Raw genomic sequence first — 12,970 nt, forward strand, 5'->3', positions numbered from 1 at the left:
ATTTTTTTCCCCTTGTAGGCTTGTGGTAAATGAAAACGATTCTATGACCAGTGTATTTTAATAGTTCCCGTATGAAACCATCATCTGCTCTTGTCCATCATTTAACCAGACTAAAACAATGCCATAGTAAATTGACTGAGTTAGTCTGGCAACATCCACAAATGTAAATTCATAGAGGAGAGAAAGAAATGCAAATCAATCCATATCCATGTGCCAATCTTCAGGCAAGCTGTGAAGACAACTATTCTGAAGCAAGTACATATAGAAAACAGGACAGGCTGATGTCATCCATGTCAAGCAGTAATCTATGTAACTGATGACGTATTGACATTGGAAAACAGCTTAGATAGTTGGTGCAATATTAGAAATCATTAAAAATTACAAGAGAATAGGAATGCCTGTGAACCAGAAGAAATTCTTGATTCATCAGAGTGCTCTTAAATGGACTTCTGGGCAACATCCTAATGCTGATGTGAGCCGTTCTGCTGCAATGACCCAAAACCAGAAAGACGAAGAAAAGACCCTGGGCACCAAGCATAGCGTTTTAAAAATACTCATATTTGAAAAGTTTTCAAATGTGGACAGGTAGCTACTACAAAAAACTTCTGCAGATCTTGTTCTTGGACTCAATAGAATGGAATGTGTAAAGTGACATTTCTCCGTGCTGGAAACGTTTCATGCTAGATTGTTCTTATGCAGGAATAATATAGGAGAACTCAAAAGGAATGCCTACCTAGCTCAGGTTCCTGGGCACTGCAAGAATGCAAATAATAACAATAATAGTAATTACATAAAAACTAGACAGCCAAAAGGCTGTTCTCTCGTGGTTCCAAGAGAAAACCATAGAGGTGGTTCTTCTGGAGACTCTGTCACTAGTCAGAACATTTAAATATGGTTGCATCTGGAACTTAAAAAGTACCAGCAGCAGCACATGATTTTCCAATCTCTTAACATCTGCAATTTAATGCATCAGAAAGCAAAAGAACAAGGGTAACAGTCGGGTATTTGTTATATGTTTAAAGTCTGCCAATAATGTAGCATATGAAAGTGCGCCTATAAGAAAAACTTGTTTGATTAAAATGAAACAAATGTTTAATTTCCCCTCTCTGATTAAACAGTTATTTGCAAGGGCAGTGAGCAAAAAAACATACATGTAGCTATGAATATATACATATTGAGAGACACAACAATTTTATTGTACAACACTTATAAATAGATATGAGAAACTCAAGATATATAAGAAACCCTCTCCAAGAAAAGGCTGTTTAACACTACAAACTCTGACTATTCCAAAATACAATACTTGTTTTTTTCTAGAAAGCAGTTTTTAAAAAATCCTCTGCATTTCTATTTCTTGTCCTGAAAACCTGACCTACTGATACAGCATATTGCTAGCATATCTTTGTTTCTTCATCAACATATTTTCGACAAAAAATATATAAACTAATGTTCTTGGAAGACTTCACCCCATTTCAGAAAGTCTCCACAGAGATAGGAAAATTGAAATGGTTACATAGAAATTAAAATAAAAATGTATGAGTTTAGACAGCTATTTTCCACATATCTTCCTTATTTCCTAACTTGTTGGCAAGGCTATCATATAAGCCATGCTCTAGTAACTTTACAAAAATAAATCACAAACTGTGCCTATTTTAATTATGACATCTGTTCTGCAGCAGGGTATTGTATAGGTCAATAACAGCAGCATGGCTTGGTGTCACAACTGGATTTGTATCACAAATATAATCACCGATAATTTATTAATGGATTCTCTACAATAATTTTCTGATATTGCTTTTCAGCCTAAAAACAAGACAAATACTCTTGTCCATCCAAGCATTATTCTATATGCAATCAGCATACTTTTCATAGTACATAATTGAAAAAGTAATCATGAGCTCCCCAACCCATGTCCCACAATTATATAAAAAGATTTTCCCCTATTAAATAGTATTATATTTAAAATTATTAGCAATTTATCAGACTCTGCAATAAAGTAGAAAAAATACAGTACCTTGAACACTAGTTTTCTCAAAGATAAGTAAATGCCTAAATATCAAGCATTCTTCAGCTGTACAGATGCAGTTGAGAACACGAGATAAAAATAAATCTACTTTAATAGATGTAATATGAGACCTCAGGTAGGTTTTTGAATAATATTCGAGTACCTGTATCATCTGTTAGGAAAGCTGCAGTGCAGGCATGTAGCTTTTAAATGGAAAGCCAAAATCACAGATGAAGAGTAGGACAGAAAATGATAACAGTCCTTTCCTAGCTCCCTCACCAACTGGCTGTTGAATTTTATAGGTAGATTAAGTCATGGAAGATTAAGATAGAAGCTTTGCTCAGAGCACCTACCAGGCAAGAGAAAGCAAAATACAGCACTCCATTTAAAACAATGTACTTTGTAAAACCAGAAAAGCTGATTGGCAAAGCAATCATCTTTAAAATGTCCCTGAAGATTATAAATAAAACTATTATATTTTATACTGGAGCTCCGTGGTATGATGACAACCCATTAACTCAATCAGAATAACGACAGGAGGGCCATCAGAATGATAAAGCCGTTCTAATGAAATGCAGACAAAGATTAAAAAGAATTAAAAGTGACAAGTAAAATCCATTAAACGACAGCCTTTAGCTACTGTAATCAAAGGATTATTACTTTTCTTGTCAATTAACAGCTGTGTGTCTATTTTTTCATGCAACACAAAAGACTATGCCAAGTGTCAAAAAATCATTATTAATAAGGGGCCTTTATTTTTGTTTATTTGGTTTGTGCAAGTACATTGCAAGATCTCCAAATGAACCATGTACACAATTTTAGAAGCCATAACACACAATTAACAACAGCATTCTGTGCTATTATTGCCCTTAAAACTGAGTCTTACTGAAGGAAGAAAGCAATTACAAATGGAATCAATTGCAAGTGTGTTAATCAATGTCTTTAACTTATGTAAAATATTAGAAACATACACATGCAGAAGTACTCTATGTTTTTCATTCTTTGATATTATTTTGCCTACACTTTGCCACAATATTTCACATGGCAGGACATTCCACCAATGTTGGATTTTGCACATTGCACAGGTGAATTAATTTTCTGTTCATTAACCTTGAAAATAGTTAAGAGTAAAAAATAAAAACTAAAAAATTTTAAGGGGAAATTAAATTCTTGAGCACAACAGATAAACCTGCACCTTTGTTTGGAAAAAAAAGTGTGATCCACAAGTCAGCACAGATTCCATTGCATAAACATAGAAAATTTCATTACAAAGTCTTTTACTATTAATAGTAGACAATTAATACAGTTAATAACACTAATAATGCTACCAGATGAGGCCAGAGAAGAGATCACAGTAAAAATGCTTTCCGTCTTTTTTATATTTATAATATCTGGCCGTCATCTGTATTGTTTCCATTGTCTTTAGCAAATTGCCTCTACTTTGTGCTGCTTCCAATTGCTCTAAGTACTTTCAGAACTGGCAAAATTATGTTGTAGTTCCATACCTAAACACCTATGTCCTTTTCTCAGACAGATTATGGAAGTTTTTAGTCATTTATCCAGATTTTTTTCAGCACTACAACTTTAAATAGATGAATGAATGGCCAAGCTGATTAATCTTCTACTAATTCTGCATTTCTGAAACAAGCAAAATAGTTTGCAATACTTTGTAGCGATTAAGAGAGAAAATTAAGATGCCATAACATTTCAATTACATCCACTTCAATCTACCCTGATGAAACAAGAGTAATCATGAACATCACCCCAATCCACATCTGCACTCTAAAATGTCAGGGTACTTTGTTCTCCCTGTACTTATCAAAGAACACAAGTTTCTTGAGGGCTGATAGACTCCAGGCAGAATTATGCACGATCACATCAATTGGAAGATTGATAGTTGCTCCTGTGAGAGGCATCTGATAAAGTAAATATTTTCTTTTGATGCAAAATTGGCTTACTAAAGGGAAGACAGAAATGGCATTTTCACCACACAAGGATTTTTTTTTGGTCAAACAGCATTACCTAAGGAATACTATGTCTTCTGTGTTAAAAACTATGTTTCTGAGATCCAGTACAGGTAAGAACCCTAATCTTTTCTTACTAAATCCTATAAATATGCCTCAGATTCAGATGTATGCAGATTATCAGTGAGTCATAAAATTAAATTTTAGGTAAATCAATAATTCAGATGCTTCAGTTGTCCTCTATATTTGTAATTTAAAGAACTATTGAAAGGAACTTTGTATTGTATTGAAACAGGTGATGGAATCCTGCTTCTTTACATACTATTTAAATGCAGGATGGGAATTTGTCAGTTCAGAATTATAGGAAAAATATCTGCATGACACTAGAAATAATAAATTTATTTTTGCTGAAATGCTTAATAAAATATTTTCTATGATATAATATAAACAAAAAAAAGCTTTTTTAATCCTTTTCATCTGCCAGCAAGCAAAAAGAAAAAAATCTGACGTTTCTCTGAATTATTATTTTCTCCTACTTCACCTAAGAAGCAAAGGGAAAGAAGGAATGATATAAATTCAAGTAAGATTCCTGAGGGAGTTCTGTCTTTTATTCTCACTTTAATCACATCATCCATGTCTAATACTGTCAGTCAGCAATGTTATATTTTTTCCTGTTTTCCTATACATTATCTCCCAAATTCTCCTTTCCTGGGTTGTTTAAAGTGTTCTGCTTGCTCTATTCTTGGACAGGAGTTATTTTCTGTGGCTGACTGATTTTACCGTATAATGCCATGACCTTTGGAAAGTTTTTTCACCTCTTTGAGTCTATTCTCACAGCTGCTTTAGAGAAGTCTGTTCATAGTCTTTTCAGGCTGCCTAGAAAAGCTTGTTCATCAGCATTCAAATCTCTGGAGACAAACACAGTCGGCACAGTTCTGGTAAGAAACACATCTCTTAGCTGTGTGACGTTTCACAGACAAATACTACAGAGACTTTTCCATACACTACACAAAGCAAGTAGATAGTACAGTATCAAAGATGTGTGTTCCAGTAGCTTCTGAAGATACTTTTGTAGAATGAAACACTTTGTAGCTTCTCTTTCTCGTATCTAGGTATGTCAACTTTCCCTAGCGTGTCGCACTTCCTTTCAGAACAATGGCAAGGATGAGTGTTCTCTGACAGTTATAAAATGATGTGTAATTGAACTAAAGTGTGGGATAGAATGTGAGAATGTGAACAACATGGATATTAATAAAGTCTAGCTATGCCTAGTTGCTGCAAAATATTGACATTATTTTCCATTTTGTAGGACCAGCCTTTCTACCAGTTCCAAAGTTATTCATATCAGAACATTTTTCACTACTCCATCTGAAATTTCTTATTCCTAATCCTAAAAGAAACTGTTGGAATATCATATGGACACTGAGGGCAAAGAAGATTTTTAGTTCCAGTCTTCCAGTGATGGAAGTTACTTGGTCTTTTGCTACAATTGCAATGGCAGTAAGATCAGATCATAGTTGTGAACTATTTTCTATGAAGCCTGAGGAATTGGAAATGTCTGCGAATGGCACTAGTAAGGGTTCAGTCTCACAAGGAGCACAATTTGATTTCATTTTTTTTTCCTTTATTTTTTTCTGGAATTCACTTAATAGCCATCATCTAATATGGATGGATGGATTTGTTGACCTTCCATCACATCAGTTTTCATGCATCAAAACATACTCTATTGTTTTAATATAGAGTTGCATGACATTTTTTGCCCTACCAGAAATTTGACTAATGTCAATGACAAATCTTTTTATATTTATTATGCCAGATGTTTTTATTTGACAGACAATTTGCTCCTTGTCTTTGTTTTACCTCAGAAGGATTAAAGTTTCTATTTATATAGGGGGTTTTATAGATTATGTTTTTTCTTACTTAATAAGTTTGTGTGCCATTTTGTCAGATGCCTACTAAATCCTAACCAAACACTTTCAGAAAACTGGTCTCTTAAGGACATATTCAGGCCAATGAAACACAAGATTTCTTCAGACACTACCACATTATATTTACTGGGTGGTCTTTCTTTGTGTATTTCAAAACATTTTCCCTTTCTCTAGCAGAAAAAAAAATAAGGGCATGCAATAAGAGAGGAAAAAAGCTCGGCATATAAACCACTGATGGTTTATAAATGTAATGAAAGGTTTAAATTTACACTGAAAATCTGGATCAATAATTATTTATGCATTCATCATTGTCCACTCAAATTGCCCTTCTTCAGCACTTCAAACATATCTTAAATACAAACATTCTTATTCTACTCAGCAAGGCAATCTACAGAACAATCTACATGTAAAGTGCTGAAGGGTGTTCATCTCTAACAGCAATCAGATTGCACCTGGTCTACATGTACACTCTGCAAGAAGTGTTTTGGATTATAAAGTTGAACTTCTGTGAAAGGGACTTGCTCTTACTTTCAGCCACTTGCTGTTCGGAAAGGAGTTGGGGACACCAGTAGCAATCAGGCTGTTGGGTGATTTCCCCACTAGACAGTTTCCAAACTAGACAAACTTACTGAATACTGCAAAATCTGTTTTATTCCAAGCAATGAGGACCCTGTAGGCAGCAGTCCCTCACACAGATGAAACTGTTGGTTGATGACTGGACTTTGTGGATGTCAGAATGAGATCCTTTACTTGGAGCACCTTTACTGCCTTCTACTGAATCACCTGACAATGCTCATTGTCATCCACTTCTCAGATTCTTTTCTTTTGAAGTGTCATATTTTTTACACAGAAGGTGAGAAATTAAACTTTGTCCAGTCTTTCACAAATTTTAAGTGTCCAATTTTGCTTGACAAGATATTTTTTCCTGCTGTTTCATTGCAACTCAAAGTGAAACACGTGTCCAAGGTCCACAAACAGCTGACACAGAAGCAAAATATCTTTAACGGCTTTGGATCCATTCAATATCTAGCCAGAGGGCTGAAGTATGCCCGTAATGTTTACAAATGTTTTAATCTTCATATTGAACAGGAAAAATTGTGAGTGAGGATAGTCACAACTCTTCTTGAAGAAACTGAAGTGTGATCTGAAATTCCTTTCCTATTCTTTAATTTTAATATTCCTGCAGTGCTTGTGACCTCCCATGATGTACCAAGAACCTACTGCAAGGGAATGTTTAAATGCAGACACCATATCCCAAACACAAGACAGAAACTAACACAGATACAGGCAAGAAGAGCTGTTTATCTTGTCCTGACAGTCAGAAGTATTGTCTGTCTAAAAGTCTCAATGCAGCACATATGTTTAATTTTATCACACAACTGCACAGAGAAAAATATTTCCACACATTCAAGTTCCTTGCTGAACTATATAGAGCAACAGCCTGTTGAGGCTGAGATGACTCAGGTCCCAAACACAGTAACGTGTTCATCATATATGGTCCATAACATGCCGTGATAGATGAACCTTTTCAGCATATTGTTTGAGGTTGTGATTTGTCTTTCTTATAATGCAATTTTTTGGATAGATGAGTCATTCTCAAGCAAATGAAACGTTTTGCACACCATTTCACTTCTGTCATGCATTATTAAAGGCTGACATATCTTTATCCATACATTTTGTGTAATTCAGCCATTCCTTATGTTCCTTTCCATAAAACACACTTGTGCTATTGCCACCATCATAATCCCATAAACTGTGATACTGATGAAAGGGTCAGCACCTAACAGGCAATGAGGATAAGCTTCATGTTCAGCAAGATGCATGATTTTTCTGACCTAATATTACTTCACAAAGGTGTAGATACTCTGGCTATTATTTATTAGTGTTCCCTTTACAGTTAACAAAAAACATTCACTTGAGTGCTAAGACTGATTTTTAATATGACTAGTAAGAGGACTCTCTTGAATGCTCTTTCACCATTAAATATAGTCATGGCAGGAGAGATGTCTAAAGAAAACTTTTAGATGGCTCAAGCTGGATTACATAAATCCTCCCCTACATGCATGCAAGAACATCTCCAGACATGTACCTTTCACTGCAAGAACTTTCACCTCACATTTGAAAGTTACCAATAAAATTATGTTGCCTAACACTTTACGTTGGCCCATGAATTATTTTAGGTATACTTACTGGAAAGACTAAGTTTTAAGCTGGCAGAAAGCATGTTCATATTACTCCAACTCCAGTTTACTGGCCTTCCATTGGCAATTTTTCTACTTCGCTTGATCATGCTTACTGAACTGTGTGTCTCTGAATTTTCTGATAATGATTTTAACAACTTTTGAAACACTGAATATTTTCTGGCTGGAATAGCCACTGTAGCGTGCAAACACTCCAACATTGACTTTTACATCTCATCTTGCATTTTGTAAGTTGTGCACACAGAATTGCTGCCAATTCCTCAGAATGCACAAACCCCAAATATTCTTGCTGGATATCTGATATCAAGTCTTATTTCAGAATAAGGAGGTTACTTTTCTCAGCTCCCATCAGACTCAGTGGTATAATACAGAGAGAAGGGTGACAAGAAATAACAAAAGGTTCAGCAACAGCCTGTCAAATACCAATCACATCAGCAATTTTGGACCATGCTTCCAAAGAGATTCTTGAACTAAATGCATCAAGAGCATATTTTTGACTAACGTGATGTTGCCTTATTGTTCTGTTGACAGGAAAAGTTTCTGGCAGCTCTTTGGCATAAAAAGCTTTACTCCTTATGTCTCTCTGAAGGTTCACTTGCAGCAGCTCCTCCTTTCTGTGGTTCATAGCTAGCCAAGGTAAGAGTGGTGACTAGGATTTACTCCCAGAGGAGGCAAAGGCCTCCTCGGTATTGTTTTATACCAAAGTAAAGTTCAAATTAAACTGCATTTTAAAGCTCGTACCTTTGCAGATGGTTATAGAAATGTTTAGCAAAAAGAGATGCGAGTGGGAAGGAAGCTGGTCATTATGGTTGTACCAAAAGGATTCATATGGCTGGAGAGAGGATGTTCGGGAAGTCTCAGGGTGCTCATGGGCTGGGAATGTTGGGGATCAGAAGCTATGAGGGCTTTTCTGAAGGGGCAAAGCAGGACCCCATAGCTTGGGCCCATCCCATCCCCAGACAGGAGCAGGGCAGGGGGGGCAGCCAGGGCAGCCCCAGCTCCAGGCACTGGGCATTAAGCTGGGAATGGGCTGAGCTGGGATGTGGGCTCACAGGCAGCCCAGGGCAGAGCTGTGAGGAACTGGAGCCCAGAGCTGCTACAGGGTAGCTCTGGCCGGGTCTGATGTTTCTGGGGATAAGCAGGAGCTGGGCAGGAACATCAGGTCTCTTGATTACCACCAGACTGGCACAGGATGGACCAATTGAAAACCTAGCCTTGTTAGATACTTTCACTGAATGTTTAGCACAACAGGCTACAGTGTGATAAGGAAATTTGGAAGCTTATAATTCATGTATTACAGGTACAAACACATATGCACATCATATGAAATATATATCCAAATGGTACAGTTGGACCATCCTGAGGGTAGGAAAGCTGGAAACAGGATGAAAAACAAAAGCTGGTATGCTACAAAGCAGTTTGGAACCAGTGGAGGAAGAAAAAGGCCAGAGTTTAATAGTGGTCATAAATTATGTTTGTTGCCAGCTTGGATATGATAACATTAAAAAATTTAACAGGGAAAAATTTTCAAATTTTCAACTGACCTAGTCAAGTATTATATGACTGTACAATGGTGAGCCCATCTGGACCCAAACCCAGGCTCTACTCGCCTCAAGGCATCTCACTGGAATGACAAAATTAAAGTTTGCCATTTCAGTTGCCACAAGGAAGAAAATGAGGGTCATTATGACTTCTTTCTGGTTTATATCCTTAAGGAAAGGTAAGAACTATTTGAACTGTAGGACAGTTCTAGAAGTCTTCTAAATGTGTGGACTAATAAAGGCCGAATGCCTAATAAAATGATTATGGGGAAAAAGAAAGTTAGATATTGATGCTAAAATACTTATTTTAGAATTAAAAAATGATGGAGAAATTAACTAATGGCAGTGGGAGAACAAAATTCAACTCTTTTTAAAGTTCTAAACTCCATCCTAAACACAATGATGTCCAATAACTAGAATTTAAAGTGAGGAAATTCGAAACATGTCTTTCTTTAAGAAGCACTTAAAAGTATCAAGTTGTTAATTTGTGCAGGAGTACATTCAATTTCCAATTGTAAGAGTAGAGAAAACATGCATTTTTCAGAAAGATATATATTGCCTTTAAAAACAGATTAACAGGCTGGTAGACAACTCATTCAGCTCTCGTACCGATGAAACTATAAGTAATAAGATGATATGCCACTGAATGCCAACACAAAAACATTTTCATATCTTGAAGTTTTTGTCTATATTTTTAAAAGAAACATTAGAAGCTCTTCAGAATGTTATAAAAGTTCTACTCTTTGCCCACAGGTGGCCTAAATTAAAAATTGTTGTAATAGAAAGCAATACCAGAACACAGTCTTTCTAAATGTTGCCTTACTGAGAAGTTTCAGTTGTTCTCAGATTGCTTTGGCATCAGTGTTAGCAGAAATACACTTTCAGATAATACCTGAAAAATAAAAAATTAGTAACATTGCTGAAGAAATTGTGACTCAAAAAGGGTCATTAGTATACTTAAATGACACTGGAACTTTGTAATATATTAGATATCCCATAAAGAAGTAACAAGACGTGCCAGAACAGAAAAAAATTATTTATCTTGTCCACATCTGTTTTTCAAAGACAAGAGCAGCTATGCCTGAAATGTTTTCTTCTAATGCAGTTACAAAAACTGTCAATATTGCTCACTGTACCTCTTTCAACAAGCTTACTCCAAACGGTAACTTACTTCAGAATGCTTTTCCCTTGTATTTTATTTGTGAGAATTTAAGCTTGTTTCTTATATAGAAACATGAACAAATAAGTTTGTTACTTTCCTCTCTACTGCAGCCTTTAAAAGATTTTCACAGTATTCAAAATATTTAAAGAAATATATTTTTCTTCTAATGAAAAAAAGAGGAACAAAACCAAAGTGTTGACGCCATGTAGACTCCCACAACTCTTACTCTTACATGTGTACTACCATTTGTGGCAAATGGTCCAACAACTTACTGTAGACTGCAAGAAACTTACTTGGTTTTTATTTAAACAACATAAGAATTTTCAGCTGACCATAGTAACCTAGAAAAATATTTCCTCACCTGTGGGCTCAAATATAATTTTGACACATCTTAGTATAGTACTCTGAGCTCTGTCATATCACCAGCAATAGTGTGGCCAGCAGGACCAGGGCAGTGACCATCCCACTACACTGGCACTGCTGAGGCTGCATGTTCAGACAAGTCATGTTCAGTTTTGAGCCCCTCACTACAAGAAAGCCATTGAGGTGCTGGAGCATGTCCAGAGAAGGGCAATGAAGATAGGCAACACAAGTCTTGTGAGGAGCTGCTGATGGAGCTGGGGTTGTTCAGCCTGGGGGAGTCTCAGGAGGGACCTTATTGTACTCTCTACAACTACCTGAGAAGAGTCTGGAGCCAGGTGGGGATCAGTCTCTTCTCCCAGGTAATAAGTGACAGGAGGAGAGGAAATGGCCTCCAGTTGCATCAGGATATAAGGAACACTCCCTTCACTGAAGGGGTTGTCAAGCACCGGTACAATCTTCCTAAGGAAGTGGTGGAGTCACCATCCCTGGAGGTATTTAAAAGATGTGTAGATGCGGCACTGAGGGACAAGGTTTAGTGGTGGATGTGGAAGTGTCAAGTTAATGGTTGGACTAGAAGATCTTTAAGGACTTTTCCAAACTAAATGATTCTGCGATTTTCTGATTCAATATTTGAATGCTACCAATGAGATTTCCTCTTTCAGGAAACATTTAAGAAAACTTATTGTTTCAGAGTTGCAATATTGACTTACTGAAGAACATGTTTTTACTTTGTATGGTCTGTGGTCCTGTGTACTGTCCTCTGCACATAATTTTATTACTGAACTTAAAATAAAAAGCTGAAATCATTTAACATTGCTCATTATTGTACTAATAAATGTAAATGATTATGATTGTTTTTAGAGTTACTATTTCTCTATAAAAACAGAATCACTTTAAGATCTTGACATCAACTGGAAAAATAAGTATTACTACTTCACTTTGCAGTAGATACTTCTTTCCATCATTTTGATTTACACTCATTTTAGGAATATTATAATTTTAGAGTACAGTAAAAGATTTTCATTAGTATAAAGAGATATGACTTTCATACTGGCGTCCTAAAAAGGTGAAAAGACATCTAAAAGGCAGTCTTAAAACTCATGCCTTTATCTTGATCTATTATCTTGACATGAGCTGAGCACAAAAAAGGATGGTATGATCTGAGCAGGGTCAGGGTTTGATCTGACCAGGGCAGGTGGTACTCCTACTTTCTGTCTGCAACTTCTCCAGGACTAAATGATCTTTTATTTTGTTAAAAATAGCCCCATCCCTCTGATTTTAGATGTCTGACAATTTCTACTTCTTGTCCTGACTTGTGCTATTGTGATGTTGCTGGTTCCTCTTACTGATTGGACTTTAGGAGCTATTTCAGTACACTCAAACTGTTCAAGACTGGATTGCTTACAACAGTGTAACATCAGTTTCATATTTAACAAAAGATGTAACCCTCATATTTTCATTTGTCTCAACCCTCTTTATCAATATCTATCTATATCTGTCTATCTATCTATCTATCCATTCTTCCATGATTCTGCTGCCCACAGAACATCTTTACTTAACTAATACACTACCTTCTATAGCTGCTCCACTAATTTGCATATTAAGGTTTACTTCTTTGGTTTTGTCTAAAAGAAACTATTGAAAAATAACAAAATCCCTGGCATTCTAAAGGTTTAGGCTCTCATGCATTAATTCATTATGTCTTTTGATCACAATCACCTCTTTCTGCATAATTTTTTTTCTTTTATTAGAGCAGAGAATAAATACTGCTCTCACCAGAAAACCTGAGATAAATTTAGGCAGAGT

The 12,970-nt window shown here is 36.0% G+C and overlaps 1 protein-coding gene across 3 annotated transcripts in view; it reads right to left on the reverse strand.

The window, feature by feature from the left end:
- ZNF804B (zinc finger protein 804B) overlaps positions 1–12,970 on the reverse strand; it is a 234,232-nt gene that overhangs the window by 68,038 nt on the left and 153,224 nt on the right. Inside the window, exon 1 of one of the 3 annotated variants that reach the window (XM_042043588.1) lies at positions 2,169–2,280. The exons of the other annotated variants lie outside the window; for them this stretch is intronic. Within the exon in view, the coding sequence (XP_041899522.1) occupies positions 2,169–2,177 (9 nt within the window). The 5' untranslated portion in view covers positions 2,178–2,280. Of the gene's footprint in view, positions 1–2,168; positions 2,281–12,970 lie in introns of those variants that run through there. 3 annotated transcript variants of the gene reach the window in all.

The sequence above is a fragment of the Corvus kubaryi genome, unplaced genomic scaffold (assembly GCF_017639235.1).
Source record: "Corvus kubaryi isolate FWS band 111438036 unplaced genomic scaffold, C.kubaryi_AGA036_p1.0 37398, whole genome shotgun sequence".
In the NCBI taxonomy this organism is placed as follows: domain Eukaryota; kingdom Metazoa; phylum Chordata; class Aves; order Passeriformes; family Corvidae; genus Corvus; species Corvus kubaryi.